This window comes from Otolemur garnettii, unplaced genomic scaffold, assembly GCF_000181295.1.
Source record: "Otolemur garnettii isolate 467f Iridium unplaced genomic scaffold, OtoGar3 scaffold00089, whole genome shotgun sequence".
NCBI classification, from domain to species: Eukaryota; Metazoa; Chordata; class Mammalia; order Primates; family Galagidae; genus Otolemur; species Otolemur garnettii.
In genome coordinates, this window is record NW_003852484.1 from 2,014,936 (window position 1) to 2,034,225 (window position 19,290).

The 19,290-nt window shown below is 45.1% G+C and overlaps 1 protein-coding gene across 4 annotated transcripts in view; it reads left to right on the forward strand.

The window, feature by feature from the left end:
• Positions 1–19,290, forward strand: part of MYLK (myosin light chain kinase) — a 217,966-nt gene that overhangs the window by 73,740 nt on the left and 124,936 nt on the right. For all 4 annotated transcript variants that reach the window (XM_023516282.1, XM_023516280.1, XM_023516279.1 and 1 more), the window contains exons 4-9: positions 10,739–10,784; positions 11,651–11,816; positions 13,036–13,201; positions 15,475–15,493; positions 16,943–17,478; positions 18,022–18,228. In XM_023516282.1, coding sequence (XP_023372050.1) covers positions 10,739–10,784; positions 11,651–11,816; positions 13,036–13,201; positions 15,475–15,493; positions 16,943–17,478; positions 18,022–18,228 — 1,140 coding nt within the window. The remainder of the gene's footprint in view (positions 1–10,738; positions 10,785–11,650; positions 11,817–13,035; positions 13,202–15,474; positions 15,494–16,942; positions 17,479–18,021; positions 18,229–19,290) is intronic.

Genomic DNA, 19,290 nt, shown 5'->3' on the forward strand with positions numbered 1-19,290 from the left:
TAACCTAACTGTATGTACCACATACTAACCCAAAATTAAAAAAAAAAAAATTACCCTACCCCTTTTTTGATTTCCTATTTGGAGCTGGGGAAATAGAAAGTGTGCTGAGTTATAAATCAGGGTCCAAGGTCCTGGGTCCAACTTGTGCCAATCAAATGTGTGGCTTTAGACCTCTGGACCTCTGTGTCTGCAGAGTAAAGGGTTAGAATTTTGGTGGCCTCTACAGCCTGGGCTAGCCCTTATTTTCTATAATCCATGTTAAGGGAGGACTGGATGAGATAGGAATGTAGGAGAGGTATAAAATCCTGGATAATATGATATGAAAACCTCTTCAATTCCCATTATTGAGGAATTGAGGGAACATTTTCAGTAGGTCACAGTACCTGGGGCAGGGAAGGGACATAAGGCAAGAGAGCTATAGGAGAGTGAGAGCAGCTTAAGGCTCTCAACTCTGCCACATCCCCTTTGCTTTTAATTTGGGGAGATTCAGGCCCCTAAATTAAAATTAAGATATAGGTAATTAAGATAAAATTAAAAGATAAAATTTTAAAACATTTTATGTCTTCTAATCACAGGAGGTAGAGAATGGCCTAAAGGCTGCAGCCTCTGTCAATGTCAGCAGACCCTGGGCACATTCTGCTTCTGCTTCAGAGGCTTCTTATAGGCTGAAGTGTGGTGTGGGGCCACCCCTCAGACCTTAGACCCTCAAGGACCCACTCTGGTGCCTTCTGATGTGGGGAATTTGTTGACTGTGCCAGGCTAGGCCAAGCCTTTACAACGGGAATCCTGCAGCCACTTGCATGCCTTCCAGCTCTCATGAAGTACTTCTTGGGAAGAGCAGAGGTCCTGGAATTAAGAGTTGTACTTCCTATGTGGAGTCTTTTAAACCCTTAGTGGTCAAATTTAGGGGATAGTGTTGTGCAGTGGAAAGAAAGGCAAATGGTCTTGGATTGAATTTTAGTTCTATTCATTTCTAACGAAGGGGAAATTAACCTTTCTGAGCCTTCCTTCCTTTTCTGTAAATTAGAGCCTGTGGCTGCCCTGTAGGGTGGTGTAAAGAATAAACACAGCCCCTGACAAATAGTCAGCACCCAGAAAGTAGTAGCTTGGTCATTATTTGAACTGGCATTGCCATTCTTAGAGCTGCTTATAGAGGGAAATCTGTAAAAGAGAAAGCCTCCTCATCTGATTTCCAATTTGATGATCAGAGCCAAGAACTTCCTTTTTGTTTTTTTTTTGTTTGTTTTTTAGGGGTATATACCCTATTTTTTAAAATCCAGGCAGATTCTCAAAATGCTCTGAGTTTTTGTCCTTTTCTGTCTCATCAAAGTTAGCAACATAAATGCGGCAGGAATGAAGATTTTTCTTTTTGCCCCATTAATCTCTTTGCTGTAAAATGGTTGTTGTGTCAAGACCGCGTTGGCAGAAGCCTCCCTTCCGTAGTATACAAAAGAGGTGGGTGGAAAATTACTTGCTCTCATTCTGTCCTTGAAGGACAACTTTGGATGTCCTTTACCGTGACTCCCTTCCCTTTGTTTTCACCTTCCACTTTGTCTTTGTCTCTTTTCCCCCATTAAATATGCGCTGGCTCCCTTGCTGGCCCAACTCTGATTTTTACCATTTGTGCTGCCTCCTTTTCTTTCCATCTCCTTCTCTCCCCTTTGTGGATTTAGGCTTTTCCCAGTTGCTCATAGTTCTAGCCTCTTCTTCACTCACTAATGTGCTAACTTTATGTTGGGGTACAGAGAGCAACAAAACTTGAGCCCACAAGAGACTGACTTCCTTGGCCTCACACTTTGTTATTATATTGCAGTTAAGATCCACTATTAGGAGGTATTTATGAAGTACTGGCTTTGAATGGTGCGGTGTAGGAGACAATCCTTTGTTAGGTCCTTTTTCTTTGAGACAGAGTCTAACTACGTCACCCTCAGTAGAGTGCTGTGGCGTCATAGCTCACAGCAACCTCCAACTCTTGGGCTTAAGCGATTCTCTTGTCTCAGCCTCCCAAGTAGCTGGGACTACAGGCACCCGCCACAGCGCTTGGCTATTTTTTGGTTGTAGTTGTCATTGTTGTTTAGCAGGCCCAGCCTGGGCTTGAACCCACCACTTTTGGTGTATGTGGCTGGCGCCCTAGCCACTGAGCTACAGGCACCAAGCCTATTAGGTCCTTTTTACAAAAACCTGGTTGGTCAGACACACTGAAAGCTAAGCAAAAGCACAACTCCAGTCACAGGCAGTATGGGTGCATTTCTGAAATGACTGGCACATTAGCCCTGTAAGCACAGAGGAAATCGAGGCCCATGGAGGCTGGAGTGATCTGTGATGTCTTCTTGGAGGAAGAGGGGCTTGAGCTAGTCCTAGAAGAGCAAGTCAGATTTGGATGGTAGATTGAGATTCAGATGATAGGGATGGGAGGGAAATGGGAAAAGTTAAGCCCAGTTTGGGGGTAGGTGAGCTCAGTGTGGGGGAACAGACAGATACTAGCAGAGAGTAGAGGGGAATGAAGCTGATGAGCTTCATTCACATGAGTTGAATTCATATGGGTAAATTCACAGGTTGGGAGGAGACAGTGGGAGGTCTGCAGCTCGAGGCTGGGCAGATTTTGGTGTCCCATCCACTCCAGAGAATGGACTGCTCCTTTTGCACTTCTGTGCTGCTCATAGCTTTCCAAATGAACTGCTCCTCTTAGCCACACTGGAGCTGCATGCCATGTGATGACTTTTGTCTCACAGATCTTTTTAGCCTTACTTTTATTTTCATAAGTATTGTGATTACACTTTTTCAGGTTTTTTGTTAATCTCTCATACACCATCATTTTGCAAGATCCTCAAGAAACAGAGGGTGCTTATCGATGCAGTGAGTTTCTCCAGATCCACACTTAAGATAATCTTCCTGTAGGTGCACTTCCCCATGCAATGGCTCCCAGCCTGACCACTGTGCTGTGGACAGCAGTCAAATGACTAAACAATGTATCGAACCTGCGAGAAGACAGTGTCTCACAATGGGTATAAATTTTTATTTGTTTTCTTATAAATTAATATAAAACTAGCTTTACGTTATAAGTACTAAAGAGAATGCCCATTATTCAGCTTAGTATTATTTGTGGAATCACTGGAACACAGTTCTAGAGAACCAAGCTAGGATGCCTGGGAGTTTTGGCTTTTAAAAGAAAACAATAAAGGAAATAAATTATTTTCTGTCTGTGGAATATCAAAATTTCTCTAGAGTACTTAAGATGATTGAGAGATCACTGGCATCAATTCATTGAACTATCCCCCCCACCACCAAATAAAACTGCATGTTGCTATTCCCTTGAATTCATTGAGTAGGATATCTGACTACCTTATCCATGAATGACCATGAAATACCTCTTGAGGAAGAATTGGTTCTTTAGTGCCTTAGTTTCCCGGATCCCCAAACCGAACTCTGAAATAACCTCCATGGGAGGGTATGCTTGTTACAGAGTCTCTCATAGCACAGAAATAATGTACATGTGTGCATTCCAGCAGGAATGGGCTGCAACATGGACTCTGCATAGGTAGAGAGTGTAGAATGAATGCCGTGTTTAGGACAAGGGCCCTTTATATATAGTGACAAGCATCTTCTTGCAGAGTCCCATTAATACTATGGTTAGGACTTGAGTTGCTCCCATGAAGACTCATTGAAACTTTTGACAGGTGATGGTCCCCATGTCCTTAGGAGGAAGGGTGGACAGACTACCTCAGTCATCCTCAAATGCTACCTGCCCACTCCTGCCTCAGTTGTCACCGAATCCTGCTGTGCCAACATCTGTGCAGCTCTCACTGCCCACACCTTCCCATCCCCACTGCCACCATCTGGCTCTGGCCCCATCATCGCTTACCTGGTGCTGAAGTTCTCCACTGGTTTCTCCATTTCCACTCATGCCTTGCTGTAATCTCCACATTGCTGTTTTAAAGAACTTTCCTTTTAAATTCATATCAGATTATATCACTCTCTCCCTTTGACTGTTCCAATGATTTGCCATTGACTCTAAATTAAACTCTCAACTTCAACAAGGCCCTGCCTGTGTGACGTGGCTCTTTATCTCCACATCCGTCCTTGCCTGCTGTGTTCTAGCCACTCAGATCTCTTGGTTCTCTCAAATACTGAGCTTTTCTCCCCCAGAGCCTGGGCCTGTGCTCTTCTGCCCTCTCCCTCTGGAAATCCTGCTCATCTTTCTGGCCCCAGTTCAGACCTCACTGCCTCTGGGAAGCCCCTCTCACCACCTCTTGGTGGCTAAGTTAGGCATTTTTCCAAAGCACTCAGTTCCTTATACTTGAATTTATTTGTGTTTAGATTATAAATAAGTGTTTTAATAGTTTTCTTCCCCACTAAAAGTGCAAGCTCCGTGAAGACAAAGACATGTCCTTTCTTAATCAGTTGCTAAATCCCCAGTGCTGGGAGCCTAGCACAGGGCCTGACCCCATAGTATGTCCAGCCCACAGGAGATACTCAGTAAATAATATGTCTTTTGGGGACATCATCTGTACTAAAATACTGATCTAGTCCATATTATATAGAAGTGTTAGCCAGAGCTTCAACAGGTAGACCAATGTGTTCAATAAAAGCCAGAATAAAATCTGAGCCTTAAGAGAAAAGTGAAGTGCGTCCAAGTGGTTAATATTCAGCCAGAAGCTGTGGTCCTGGGCATTTTTCCAGAGGTTTGCATAAGCCAGTGGCTCTAAATGGAGACAGTACCACCCTCTAGGGAACACATAGAAGATTCATGGGGCCCTTTTGTTTTCCCAGTGATTGGGGGAGCTGCTGGCATTTAATGGGCAAACACTGGGGTGTAGAATGTACTGAATTTTTCCTGATTCCTAACAGCCAAGAAGCATGCAGGAACATAAGCACCACAAATACAGTATATTAATCTGTGGTTCATTAGTCCACAATAACATTTTTTTAAAGCTTTTAAAAAGTTTTAAAAAACAAGCCCAATAACCTAAGCAATGGTCATTAGAAGGAATGAAGTTATAACTTCAAAATTACTGAAAACTTTATGCACATTTTCTGCTAAGTGAATTATAGCATTTCTATCTATATAATTTTTATATAATTACATGTATATGTAGTTCAGTTACTACACCCTTACCCTTTACTATTGCCCTAAAAATGTGAACCAGAGGAGCTTTGAAACTCTTAACACATTGAGAACCAAGTAGTATTAAATTAATGAAGACACATGAAGTGTAGATGTCTCATTAAATTCTATTGCCATCTCACATATTTTTTAAAACTTTAGGGGCTGCTGATAAATCTGTAAACATTACCTATTGAAGTTTTTTTCTGTTGGGGTTACTACTATCTTCATCCTAAAATAAAGCTTCTGCATGGCTGCTTATTATTACTATTCCCCTGTCCAAACCAGTCACTGAATACATATTTCAAGGTGCGGTGGGATTTTAAAACATAGATAAGGTTTCTGTGCCAACTTTTTACTATTGAACCCCATGTCATAAAACAGAGAATTGTTTTCATGCCACGTTAATAGTGGTTTTTGTTTCATATTTTCTCCACTTCAGTGGTCTGTAATTTACCTTGCTATGTTATCTTCCAAGGTTATTTTCTCTTTTCATTTTGTATATAATCATGTCCTATTATTTATCTTATTTTTATTCTGATGTTCTAGCAGCCATCTGTATACCTGTGCTTTTTCATTTTCCTGCGCTATGTGTACAGTATGGTTTTTTGATCATTTCCTTTGAAATCCAAGCATGCATTAATGAATGGATGCGAGCATCTGAGGGTCCTTCCCTTCTACTGTCCTGAGCATTTATATATTGAAACAGTCGTGCTTGGACAGTGATGTATTGAAATACCTACTATTAGAATTTACTTTTCTTCTGTATCTCTTTGGTATTTTGTTTAAGGCTTTCTTTTTTTTTTGAAATTATATGTATAGGTGATGAACGGTGAATGTTGACTCAGAAGGGTACAGAAAGCCCCTTACTAAATATGTGTCATAAAAAACAGACACTTGGGCAGTGCCTGTGGCTCAAGGAGTAGGGCGCCAGACCCATATGCTGGAGATGGCAGGTTCAAACCCAGCCCTGGCCAAAAACTGCAAAAAAAGAAAAAAAAAAAAAAGCGGACACTTGTTCTGATAGAGAACCACTGTTTTTAAAAATACAAGGGAATTGTCCCTAGCAGGACAGCTGCTCCCCAGTCCCCTGGTTTATACCTGTTGTCCTGGCATAGTTATTAATTGTGTCCCTTCCAGTGTTGAGAGTCCTTGTTTGGGTGATAAATTGTATCAGTCCACATTTTTAGAGGCATTTCTCCTCCTTATAATCTCGATCACATTATTCACTTTTTGAGCAGTAAGTTCTCTCTCAATTCAGTCTTTGCCTTTGACAAATAGGGTTGGGTCTACTTTTATCCCCTTCACTATTGAACTCTTTGCTCCTAGCCCTGCCGCCAGTCTCTTTTTCTCACCCTTGAAAAATCTAAACTCACTGGCTCAGATGCCTTCAGTGTCTTGGCCTTCCCTTTTTCTCACCAACCTGATCTGTCCTCTCCAATGCTCTGAACTCACTCTTCTATTTTTGGTATTTCTACCTTAATCTTCTTTCCACTTATTTTTCTACGTAGCCTTAGTGTTCTGCCAAATTGTCATACTTTTGCAGAATTAATTTTGCCTTATCTGACAGTTTGCAACTTCAAGTTTTTTCCTATAAATAGACTCCATTAGATATTTTAGCCCAAATTCTCTTTTTGTTTTGATTTAAACTCTGGTGTTAACTCACATTTAAATAAGCATTTCTCAATACCATTTACTTTCAGCTGACTTTTTGAATCATATCATGAACTACTCTTATCCTGACACAGAAGTCTCTAAATAACATTCTTTTTGCTATTCTTGGGTAAAATGTCATATTTTTGTGCTCATTTTATTTTTTAAAGAATAAAGGAATGTTAACCTTTAGACTAAAAGGTTTAGCTCGCAAGAGTTTTTAAAAGGCTCAGTCTTCTGAATCCACCGATCCAAGTTTAAATCTTGGTAGAAGCTTTCCATTTAATTGGGAAGAAGGTCTTATGGGTTTCCATGGTATAACAGTGAGCACTCTGGACTCTAAAAATGCTCAGCCTAATTTTTTTATTGTGGTAAAATACACATAATACACAATTCACCAATTTAACCACTTCAGCATGTACAGCTCACTGTCATTAAATGCCTTCACAGTTTGTGCAGCCATCACCACTGTCTCGTTCTTTTTCATTACCCCTAGTGGACCCAGCTCCTGTCAAGCATTCACTCCCCATCCCATCCTCCCTGGCGACCACTAACCAGCTTCTTTCCCTGTACTCGCCTCTCCTGGACATTTGACTTGCATGGATTCAGACCACGTGTGGCCTTTCAGGTCTGGACTCCTTCACTCAGCACACTTTCCTGAGCTTGTCAGTGTTGGAGACCATACCAATACCTCACTCCTCTGTCTGGCCGCAGGGTATTTCACTGTATGGATACAACACATACTGGTTTATCCATTCCTCAGTTGATTGCTATAATTTTTCTGAAATGAGCGATATGTAGTACAGTAGCACAGATGAATGCAGGAAACAGTACTCAGAAATTTGGGGCAGGAGTGTTCATGGTCGTGCATGGGCATTGCTGTTGTAGAGCGTGCATAGAGGCCCCGCTCGCCCTCTTTGGGTGTTTGGAGGCCAGAGTTTACTTTCTCTTCCCTCTCCCTTTTCTTTGTTTTTGTTTTTTTATTTTTTTTATTTTTGAGATAGAGTCTTAAGCTGTCACTCTGGGTAGAGTGCTGTGGCATTATAGCTCACAGCAACCTCCAACTCTTGGGCTTAAGTGATTCTCTTGCCTCAGCCTCCCAAAGTAGCTGGAACTACAGGCACCCGCCACAACACCCGGCTATTTTTTTTATTGCTGTTGCAGTTGTCATTGTTGTTTTAGCTGGTCGGGCCGGGTTCAAACCCGACAGCGTTGGTGTATGTGTCCAGCGCCCTTTCCACTGAGCTGCAGATGCTGCCCTCCCGCTCCCTTTTCTTGTAATGAGATCATGTGTTTTTTTTCTTTACCATTCATTGTGCAGGTTTTAGAAAATATAGCTGAATAAAATTACTTAGAGTCCCACCCTCCAAAACCAATCACTCTTAATAGCATTTTGATACTTTCTGTTAATTTTCCTGTTTGGGTGTTTTACTTTTACCTGGTTAGATTGAAGAGATAACTTTGAATAGATAACTTTGTATGCTGCTGGGTTTTTTCATGAAGTGCATTTATTTAACAAATATTCAAATACCTGCAGTATACTGAGGATTATTCTGGATAACTCTGAGGAGTGGATAAGACGTTCTGGTGGGATGTGGTTTGGGGGTCATCAGCATACAGCTGATACTTAAAGCTGTAGGACTGTCTGGGAAGAAGACAGAGCTGAGAAAGATCCCAGGACCGAGCCCCAGGGCACCCAGTTTGCAGAGGTCAAGCAGAGAAGGTTGAGAGAAGACAGGCAACCAGCTAAAGGCAGGAGAATCTAAAAGAGAAAGAGCTTTGAAGTGGAGTGGGCCTTTCTGTCAAATGCTATGGAGCATGTCAGTTAGATGGGGACAGAGGATCTGCCATTGAGTGTGGCCAGGTGGTCAGGATGGAGCTCAGTGAAATGAAGAGGTCCACATGTGGAACTTGCTAAGGAGCAAATGGGAGAATATTTTAACACATACATGTTATCTGCATATTTCGTACATTTTTTTTTCGAGACAGAGTCTCACTTTGTCACCCTCCGTAGAGTGCTATGGCATCGTATCTCACAGCAACCTCAAACTCTTGAGCTCAAGTGATTCCCTTACCTCAGCCTCCCCAGTAGCTGGGACTACAGGCACCCACTACAATGCCTGGCTAGTTTTTTTTTTTATTATTATTTTTCGTGGAGACAGGGGTCTCCCATTTTGCTCAGGCTATTCTTGAACTCCTGAGCTAAGGCAATCCACCCGCCTCGGCCTCCCAGGATGCTGGATCACAGGCATGAGCATATATTCTTTTTTTTTTTTCCATGTCATTTTCTCAATTATTGTTTTAAAACATTCAAATTCTACTCTTAGAAAGATTCACTTGTACCCCTGTAAGATAAACCTCAGAAGTGATCCCTCCAATGCCCCTCCCTCCCCCATTCCCCCCTCAGCATATATTCTTAAACAGAATGTAATGGCAGAATAAAATGTCTGCTTGTGCATTAAACATAACCACTTACTGCCTTCCTAATCTGTGACATTTACATTGTTTCCAGTTTTTACTGTTACAAAGAGGCCAAAATAAACAGCTTTGTAAGTTTTCCTGTCTAGTTTTAGCATCATTTCCTTCCATGGGAGTCACAGAAAGGGAGAGACTGGTGTGAGAGCAGAGCATCTTTAAAGCCTCTGACTTTTTCCGTGGTCAGATACTTTCCTTAATGACTGAACTGTCTGCCCTCCCTATGGCAGCCTCTGAGGGGCCCAGCATCCTGACTGTACATGTGTCAGCTGCATCCTTCCTGAACAAGTCTCTCCTTTAGAAGTTCTTTGGCCCGTGAATCAGGAATGGAACGACAAGAACCAAATCACATTATGGAATGAAAATGAGATAGAGCTCACTAAATAATGTTAAATAGAAATCACCAGCCATACGGAGCCAACAACTTAAATGTGATGCAGGTGTTTCCCTAAGGTTCTGGTGAGACCAGGTATGACTAAGGGAAAGACTCAGATCTGATCTTCCTCCTCCGGGCCTACGTTCCTATGCAGGCATAGAAACATGATCAGTGCTAGAATTTAAGGAAGTTTACCCTTTTTCCAGTAAACACCCTGCGAATTCCCCATAGCAGCTGTCTGCTGATATCAGCGAATGACTTCTACCCTCCCCATGCATGCCTTGGCTGGGGTTTTATAAACATTTCCAGCTTGAAGCAAAAAGAGAACAACTTCCAGGGTGATCATCATCTCAAAATTGTCCTCTCCTCCCCATCTCCATTCCCCAAAATAAAATTCCTACTACTTTACAGTTACTTCCTGGTCACTTATGAATGGTCCTTCCCTGCTGTCTTGCAGGATTTGCTGTTTAACTCCTTTCTGCCCGGACGGCAGCAGCCACCCAGTAGGATAGCACGTGGTGTGACATCATCTCACCCAGGACATGGCAGCACTGCAGATTCTGGAGGAGGTGCTGGCTCTGCCGAGGCTCATCTCTAGTGATCTGTCCTGCTCCATGTCAACTTGTTACTGTTTGCTGTTTGCTGGGCCTTAAGTGGAGGAATGGAGGGTGGAGAATAGAGGTGGTAAGAGATATGCATGGGATGTCTCCCTCCTGAGTGGTGCTGGGTCATCAAAGATAAGCCCCAGAATGGAAGACCCAGTGAGAGACCTAAGAGCACAGCAAAATGGCTGAGGGTTCTAGAGCCCAGTAGATCAGGGTAAATTTTTGTACTGTTACTGATTCTGTTACCTTTTGCGGGTGACTTGACTTCTTTGAATCTCATTTTTTTCATCTGCTTAAAACACATAAGGGTAATGTATGTAGTACCAGCCTTGTTACATTCTCGTAAGAAACTCACATGGTGATGTATACACAGGATCTACCATAGCGCCCGTTGTGGCCCAGGGCACACTCAGTCTGGGCTAACTTTGCCATCACTCTCCTGCCCACCCTGCTGTGGAATCTTCCTGGCTTTCATTGTTCCAGGTTGGTAGCTCAGGCCTGACTCTTCAACCCTCTTTCTTGCAGGGAGTTCTATGAAGAAGCATGGTCAGCCTGTTTCCAAAACCTTAGGGTAAGTTCTGGGATGTTCAAGCCGTGGTAAGAGTTGGACTGGCTTTTCCTGCTGACGTGACCTGATGCATCTAGGGAGTAAGTCTTCTTGGGCCCCCTAGTTATAATAACAAAAGGGCAGGAGCCTAGTGGGATGTGATGTGTCATTCACACATACTGCTGACCTGGTGGCCTCTGTGGGTACTCCCCCCTGTGGTCCAGCTGCTAAATGCTAGGAAGGAGAGATGTGGCCAAAGTCTGCAGGTGACTCTAACAACCAAGACAATAGTCAGAACATGTAAAAAGCAGACTTAGGAGAGGTGAGTAACTGAAGCTCCTGTAACAGACAAGCCCCATGTTGCAGTGGCTCAATAAAGGGAAAGTTCATTTTTTACTCGAGGGACATTAAGTTCAGATATTCAGATACAATATGTGAAGATGCTATTTTTCAGGAACCCAGGCTTCTTCCATTTTGGAGCGCCATCATCTCCTAGGCAGGCCCTTGGGCCGCTGCTAGGCCTTCTGTGTCTCTCCAGCTCAGGCAAGAGAGTGTGGAGAGTTTCAGGCTGTTTCAACTGGTTGGCCCAGGAAATAGCGTTCAGCACTTCCATCTTGCAGCCGGCCTGAGTTCAGCAGATTCAGGTGTACCTAAGTACACAGGAGGCTAGTAAACGAAGCCTAGCTGCGTGTCCAGGAGGTAGAGGAAATAGGTTTTGATGCCACAGATCTTTCCAGAGAGGCATGAGAAAGTGTTCAAGGTGTAGAGTTGGGAAGACTGCTCTCTGATGGTTTCCAGTGCCAACGTAAAAGTGACTTGAGTAGGGTAGAAGGGAGAAGATTGAATCTCTGCCTTGCCTGGGGCTGTATTATCTGATGATTTCTTTCCAGGGACAAATTTTCAGCCCCAGCAGTGGAGACCCGTCCTAGCATCTGGGGAGAGTGCCCACCAAAGTTTGCTACCAAGCTGGGCCGAGCAGTGGTCAAAGAAGGACAGATTGGACGATTCTCCTGCAAGATCACTGGCCGGCCCCAACCACAGGTCACCTGGCTCAAGGTGAGCTTTCTGTCTGCCCTGACTCTGGCCCAGACCTGTTCCGGTTAGATGCTTTGAAGAGTAGGAGCCTGTCTTTCCATCACTTCCTTCTGTTCTGGTTTGTTAGAAATGCTTATTTTTGTCCCTGTCACACACCTTCACTCTATTACTCAGACCACAAAGCTCCTATAATCCCCGTACTCACAAATAGCTTAAAACTTCTGAGTTAAGGCTCAGCGCCTATAGCTCAACTGGCTAAGGCACTAGCCACGTACACCTAAGATGGCGGGTTCGAATCCCCAGCCCGGACCTGCCAAACAACAATGACGGCTGCAACCAAAAAATAGCCGGGCGTTGTGGCGGGCGCCTGTGGTCCCAGCTACTTGGGAGGCAGAGGCAGGAGACTCGCTTGAGCCCAGGAGTTGGAGGTTGCTGTGAGCTGTAATGCCACAGCACTCTGCCCAGGGGGACAGCTTGAGGCTCTGTCTCAAAAAAAAAAAAAAAAACTTCTGAGTTAAGACAGATTTGACAATCTTAAGAGAGTGGACTATAAGTTTATGGTATCGGGTTTCAAGCCATAGCTCCCACCTTCATAAAGCATGTGGCATTGGACAAGTCACTGGATCTCTCAGAACCAGTGTCTCTTGGTTTCCTTATCTGGAAGGTAGAAATAATGCCACCTACCTCCAAATATTGCCAGAAGGCTCCATGTCGAAGTGCCATATAAATCCTTCAGGGCTGGATGCAGTGAAGACCGAGGCAGAAGTGGTCGGGGAGAGAGGATGAGGGGTTAGATGTCAAACAGGGCAGTAAGGAAGGTAGGGCACAGGGGGGTCACAGCCAGGCAGACTGGGAGTTTAGAGATGGAGCTCCTGGGTGAAAATGGTTATTGATACTTCTTACCTGCTTCCTAATTCTCCTGAACTCACCCTGGGAAAAAACTAAAGGGAGTAGGAAGGCAAAGACAAGTGGAAGCAGGGGAGTAGGGGACTTCTTCCCTCAGGCTCAGCTTCCATGTGTCTGCGCTGAACTAGACAGGATGCCCCTCCAGGTACACAGGCCTCAAGAGGGCCCTGGCCCCGTCTGAAGACTGCTGAGCACTGCATTGACAGAGCCCAGTGCAGAGGACTCTGCTGCCCAGGTCCTGGTGTCTGTCCCACCAGACTTGGCAGGAGGCAGGAGAACACTGCCAAAAGTTAAGGAGATTTCTGTGACCAAGCTGCCCCGTTGCCATCCACAGGGAAACGTGCCACTGCAGCCAAGTGCCCGGGTATCTATGTCTGAGAAGAATGGGGTGCAAGTTCTGGAAATCCATGAAGTCAACCAAGATGATGTGGGCGTGTACACATGCCTGGTGGTGAACGGGTCAGGGAAGGCCTCCATGTCAGCTGAGCTTTCCATCCAAGGTATCACCTGTGGGCAGGCCAGTGCAGAACTGTCCCTTCCAGGCCTGCGCCTTCCTGAAGGGCTTGTTGGCTGCACCTCTGCTTGTTTGGCCATGTGACGCACTCACGCACCCACACATCCCCTGGGGCAGGTCTCTAATAAGAAGACAGGGGCTCAGGGCAGCACAGGCCTGGCCACAGGGAGGAGGCTGTGTCCTGGACTCCACCTTCCGCTGAGCCCTCACCCTTTGCCCTGCCCTGTGTCTTCAGCCTCTCCCTACTCAGACTGTTTTTCTGTATCTCTAACTGCCAACTGGAAGAGTGGATGTCGCACTCAAAAGTGTCCTCATCATCCACTCTACCCTTCAGATCAGGTGTTTCCTCGACCTGATGCTGTTACTGGGTCCCCGTGGTCCTTCTCACCCAGACTGGACAGTTCAGTGTGCTCTTTGACCCCTCCCCCTTTCCTCCTTCACCCTTCAACACTGTCAGCTCTTCCTTGGAAATCTTGCTGAACATGTCTGTCCCAGGCTTGGCACCTGTAGGACAGTGGTTATGGCGCCAGCCACATGCACCAAGGCTGGCAGGTTCAAACCCAGCCAGGCTAGCTAAACAACAATGACAACTGCAACAAAGAAATAGCTGGGCGTTGTGCCAGGCGCCTGTAGTCCCAGCTACTTGGGAGGCTGAGGCAAGAGAATCACTTAAGCCCAAAAGTTGGAGGTTGCTGTGAGCTGTGATGCCACAGCACTCTACCAAGGGTGATATAATGAGACTCTGTCTCAAAAAAGAAAAAGAAAAACATGTCTGTTCCTTACTGTCTCTTGGTCCCTCCAAGTCCAGCCTGGGGACCCAGGGGGCATATGGGGAAGGGGCTGGATGTCCCTTCCTTGAGGAAGGCAGATTTCCTTCAGAAGGGAAGTGACCTTCCTGCCTTCCTTATCCTTTTTCCCCCCTCTTTTCTTCTGAGGTTTTTCTCTGCATCTCTTTCCTTTCTCTGAAACTATTCCTCCTTGCTTTCGTCACTATTTTCGGTCCAACCTGTGGATTTTTCACGGTCCACAGAAAGAAATTCATTTTACAGTATAGTGCAACCCAGAACATGTGTATACGCATAAGCATATTTAACTGAAATGAGTTTCATGAAACAGCCCTGAATTGTTCCCTATTCTAGTCAACACCACTATAACAAGTCCTGGTCCTAACCAAAGAGTTTCACCGGCTCACTCACTGCTGGATCAGGAGCTTCTTTCAGGCATCCAGAGGACTGAGTTAGCTACTCTCCCTGTACCTACCCTGGTGCCAAATTACCAACTGTTCCCTTCTGGTGGACGTCATGACTAAATATGTTGCCTGGGATTGGTTTTAAAATATTCAAACCGACTGGTCACGGTGGGTCACGCCTGTAATCCTAGCACTCTAGGAGGTGGGTGGATTGCCTGAGCTCAGGAGTTCGAGACCAGTCTGAGCAAGAATAAGACCCCATCTCTACTAAAAATAGAAAAAACGAGCCAGGTGTTGTGGCAGGCACCTGTAGTCCCCTCTACTCAGGAGGTTGAGACCGGAGGATCGCTTGAGCCCAGGAGTTTGAGGTTGCTGTGAGCTGTGACACCTTAGCGCTCAACCCTTAGGCAACTGAATGAGACTCTGTCTCAAAAAAAAAAAAAAATACTCAAAAGAAAACAAAAAGAGCTAAATAAGACTAGGAAAGTGTTGGTAGTACCTTAATCTTGGTGCTGGCTTTCAGGGTTTGTTATAACCCTCTCTCTCTATTACTGTATATTTTGAAACTTTTTATGAAAATTTTTAAAAAAGAACATGGCAGGAAAAAAATGTTTTTCTTTGAAGAACTGAATAAAATTACACTTCGTACATTTTTAAAGCATGTATTTGTCAAAAGTAAACACTTTGGGGGTTTTCTTTTTGAAGGCTACCAGTAAGTTACAGTGTTTGGGTTTGAAAGTTTCAGTAGATGTTTATTTTTATTTGTCCTTGGATTGGTTTTTGTTTCCTTGTGTTTAGCAAATAGGGACCAGTCCCATGTCCTCAGGGCACGGTAGCCGGAGCCACTATTTAAAAGCCCAGGAAGGGCAGCATTTGCAGCTTTGACTGCCCACTCCAGGGCTAGGAGGAACTGATCAGGCCAACCAAAGGTGTTCGGTACCAGGGAAGCTGGAAGGAGTGGGCAGGGTGGGTCCGTAGTGTCAGTGGAATGCATGGGAAGTGAAAACTTGGTGTTCAAAGTATTCCAAGCCTTCCACTAACATTCTTTTTACTCTTCTCCCCTTTTCCAGGTCTGGACAGTGCCAACAGGTATGTCCAGGCTTTGTGATTATGGTGTTTTCCATCTTGAATGCCTTGCAAGGAAGAATTGTTATCAAGAAATGCCCTTAATTCTCCAGTTGTTGTGTAGGGAGGGAGAATTGACTGGAGGAGATTGTTTTATTTCAAGTGTTTTGTTTCATCCTCCTACTGTAACATACCATCCTGGCTGTATATCAGGCTTGCTGTTGGGGCTAAGACTCAAAACCTCAGTGCCTCCACCTTCCTTAGTATCTATGCAGTCCCTCCAGTAGTTAGCCTTCACTGGGAAGAGCAAGCACTCCGCCTACATGTTCCAGGCCAGATCCATTCACTCACTCTGCTAGGTTCCTTGGGAGCTGCCTTCACTGTGTGAGGGCCAGTGCAGGATGTGGAGGGTATAGGACCAAGCAGATGACCTAGCATAGAGGAGGGCTTTAAACAGGGCCACAGACTGGGCATGGTGGCTCATGCCTATGATCCTAGCACTCTGGGAGGCTGAGGCAGGTGGACGACTTGAGCTCACAAGTTTGAGACCAGCTTGAGCAAGAGCGAGACCCTGTCTCTACTAAAAATAGAAAAACTGAGGCAAGAGGATCACTTAAACCCAAGAGTTAGAGGTTGCTGTGAGCTATGATGCCATAGCACTCTACCCTGGGCAACAGCTTGAGATTCTGTCTCAAAAAATAAATAAATAAATAAACAAACAGGGCCACGAATATATAATTAGAAACCATGATGCATCTCTGAGGAAGACTAACAGAAAGGCACTGATTTAGAATTGAGGATCAGAGAAGTCCTTGCTAAAAGCTCACTAGTTAAGCTCAGACCTGTGAAGAGTGATAACAGCTGATGAAGAAAGGCTCAGGAAGAGTGTTCCAGAGGGGACTGCGGGAGAAAGCCTTGAGGGTGAGAGATGGGCATGTGGGGACCCAGAAAGACACCCAGGTGGCCACAGTCTGGTCCTCATCATCAGGGTCAGGAGCAGTGCAGCCAGCATCCGTAGGCCATCTTGAGCAGCTCAGTTTATTCTCAATATAGTAGAAAAGCTGTTGGACAATCCTTGAGCTCGAAATGATATAATTTGATTTATGTTTTTAAGAGATTAATTATAGTTGCAGGGTAAAAAGTGGATTGGAGAGGACAGAATGGAAAAGGGAAATGGGGGGTGGCGAGTGTAACCTAGAAGGGCACCATGAGGAAGAGAAATGTGGGTGAGATGGGGCCCCAGGCACGGTGTGGTGCAGGGAAGGGTCAGGAGTGGCTGCTCACGCCCTGGTGTAGAAAACTGAGCAAATGGCAAAGAAAGACTTTTGCTCTTTCATGCTCTTAATGTGTGGGCTTCTGTGATCCCAGGAACCTGTGCTTGCAGTGAATAATGCTTGTGAGTAACCAGATGGTCATTCCATTCCTCCTCCTCCTCTCCCCATTCCTACCCTCCCCCCACCCCCCACCAAACAGGTCATTTGTAAGAGGAGCAAAGGCCACCAGTTCAGACATCAGGAGGGAGGTGACCAATGGAATCTCAAAGGGGTTGAAACCAGACAGCCTGGAGACTGCAGCTGGAAATAAGAACTGCTCCAGCCCCCAGAGCGCTGGCTCCCCAGCCTGGACCACAAACAGCCAGCCCCAGGCCTTGAGAGAATCCAAGCTGGAGCAGTGTGGGGACCCGCCCAGAGCAGCCCTGCAGGCCCCTGTCCTTCAAAAGACATCCAGTACCATCACCCTGCAGGCCACAAGAGTCCAGCCTGAAACAAGGGTGCCAGTCTTGAGGGCCTTGTCTCCTTCTGGAGAAGAGAGGAAAAGGCCAGCTGCTCTCCATCCAGCCACTGTCCTCACCAGGCACTCTGGCCTGGGAAACCAAGAAGCTGTGGACAAAGTTGCTAACAGAAAAATCCTCATGGAGAGCCAGAGGGATTCAGCACTCCCCAAATTTGAGAGCAAGCCTCAAAGCCAGGAAGTCAGAGAAGGTCAAACAGTCAAGTTCAGATGTGAGGGTGAGTAGAGCTAATTAAAATCACTGGTTCCCTTTGGTGGCCACACCCTTCCTTCAGCACACAGCTGGTCAGCAGCCCCAGCCCCATATCCACCTGTCCCCTTGGACTAGGACCCGCCTGAAACCACCTTATAGGAATCTTCTCCAAAGTCTAGAAATGTCCTTTATTCTGGAGAGACACCCAGCAGTGGCCCATTACTGCTTGTTGAGTAGAGCATTGGGCCTGTGCCCTAATTCTTACCACCCTAGAAGAAACAAAACCTTCATCATCACCAGCATCAAAAACAAACCCAGAGTCTCCTCTTTTCTTTCCTCCCCTTCCTTGGCTTTGTCTGACCTGCAGACCTGGTCCTCACCCTGTGTTCCTCCTCCCCAGGGACCCTGATCCTCCTTAGGGTGTATAGGCCTGTGGGGTGCAGGAGGAGGGGTGAGGAAGCACTTGAGGAGGGAGGGCAACCCCATGTAGATTGAGCCCTGCCCTCCCCCTGCCCTGTTCACCAGTGCACCCCACTTTCCGGGGGCTGTTCTTCACCTGTCCCTATAGTTTCAGGGATCCCAAAGCCTGAAGTGGCCTGGTTCCTGGAAGGGACACCCGTGAGGAGACAGGAAGGCTCCATTGATGTTTATGAAGATGCCCGATCCCACTACCTCTGCCTGCTGAGAGCCCGGGCCGGGGACAGTGGGAAGTACAGCTGCACGGCTTCCAATATCCGAGGCCAGGCGTCCTGTAGCTGGACCCTCCTTGTGGAAAGTGAGTGAATTCCTCCAGGTGACTCTGGATTCTGTGTGGAGGACCATTCGAGGGTACTTCTTACATTGCAAATGATCCCCCCCCCATACAACCCAGCACAAGTCTCTATCATTCCCACCCATACACCCAGGCCAAATGCATTGCTCCAGGCTGGTGATTCTCACTCAGGAGTTCACATCAGAATCACCTCCGAATAAATGTGCCCAAGCCCCACCCCCAGCCCAGCTGAGAGCTCTCTTTTTTAGATCCCTCAGTTGTTTGAGCAGCACCATGACTCACTTTCGTAACCACAGAGAACCAAGCGTTCACTAAATACTCAGGTTTAAAGTAATGTGAGATGATGTGGAATCCCACATCTTTTATGTTTATTGTAATATCTGTTTATAAAAGTAATGCCTGTTCATCATGGGGAATGTAAACAACATATAATCTCATGACTCAGAAATAAATGATATTTTAATGTTTTTAAAATAAAATCAACATGCTGTTTGTTTCTATCCTAATTTTCTCATGTAATATAAACATCTTTATATTATCTAATATTCTTTGAAAGCTTAATTTTTAATGGCCATAAAATATTGCATTGGGTGGATGTTATCTAATTTAGGTCTGCTCTTATTTTTTCAGTATTTAAATTGTTTCCATTTTTTGCCATTGCATGTGTAACAAAACCGTGATAAATATTCTAGTGCTTGTCTCCATAAGATTTCCCCCTCCACTCTAAATGCACATGTAGACCCTAGACCCGTGTCACATCCTTGAGAAACCTATTAAATAATGCCACAAGGATAGATTTGGTAAATTTCAGGCTGTTGGAAACTCTATGAGACAAATAACCTTCACGCACTTCTTTTCAACAGATAAATTGCAAACAAAAAGGTGAAACGACCCAGAGGAAGCTTAGACTAAAAGATACATAAGCAACATCGGCAATTACAATAATTAGCCCCTGTGTGGATCCTGATTGAGATAATTTAAGAATTTTTGTAAGAACATCAGGAAAATTTGGACTTTGATAAACTATTCAATGAAAAGGAATTTGTGCTATTTTAAGATGTGACG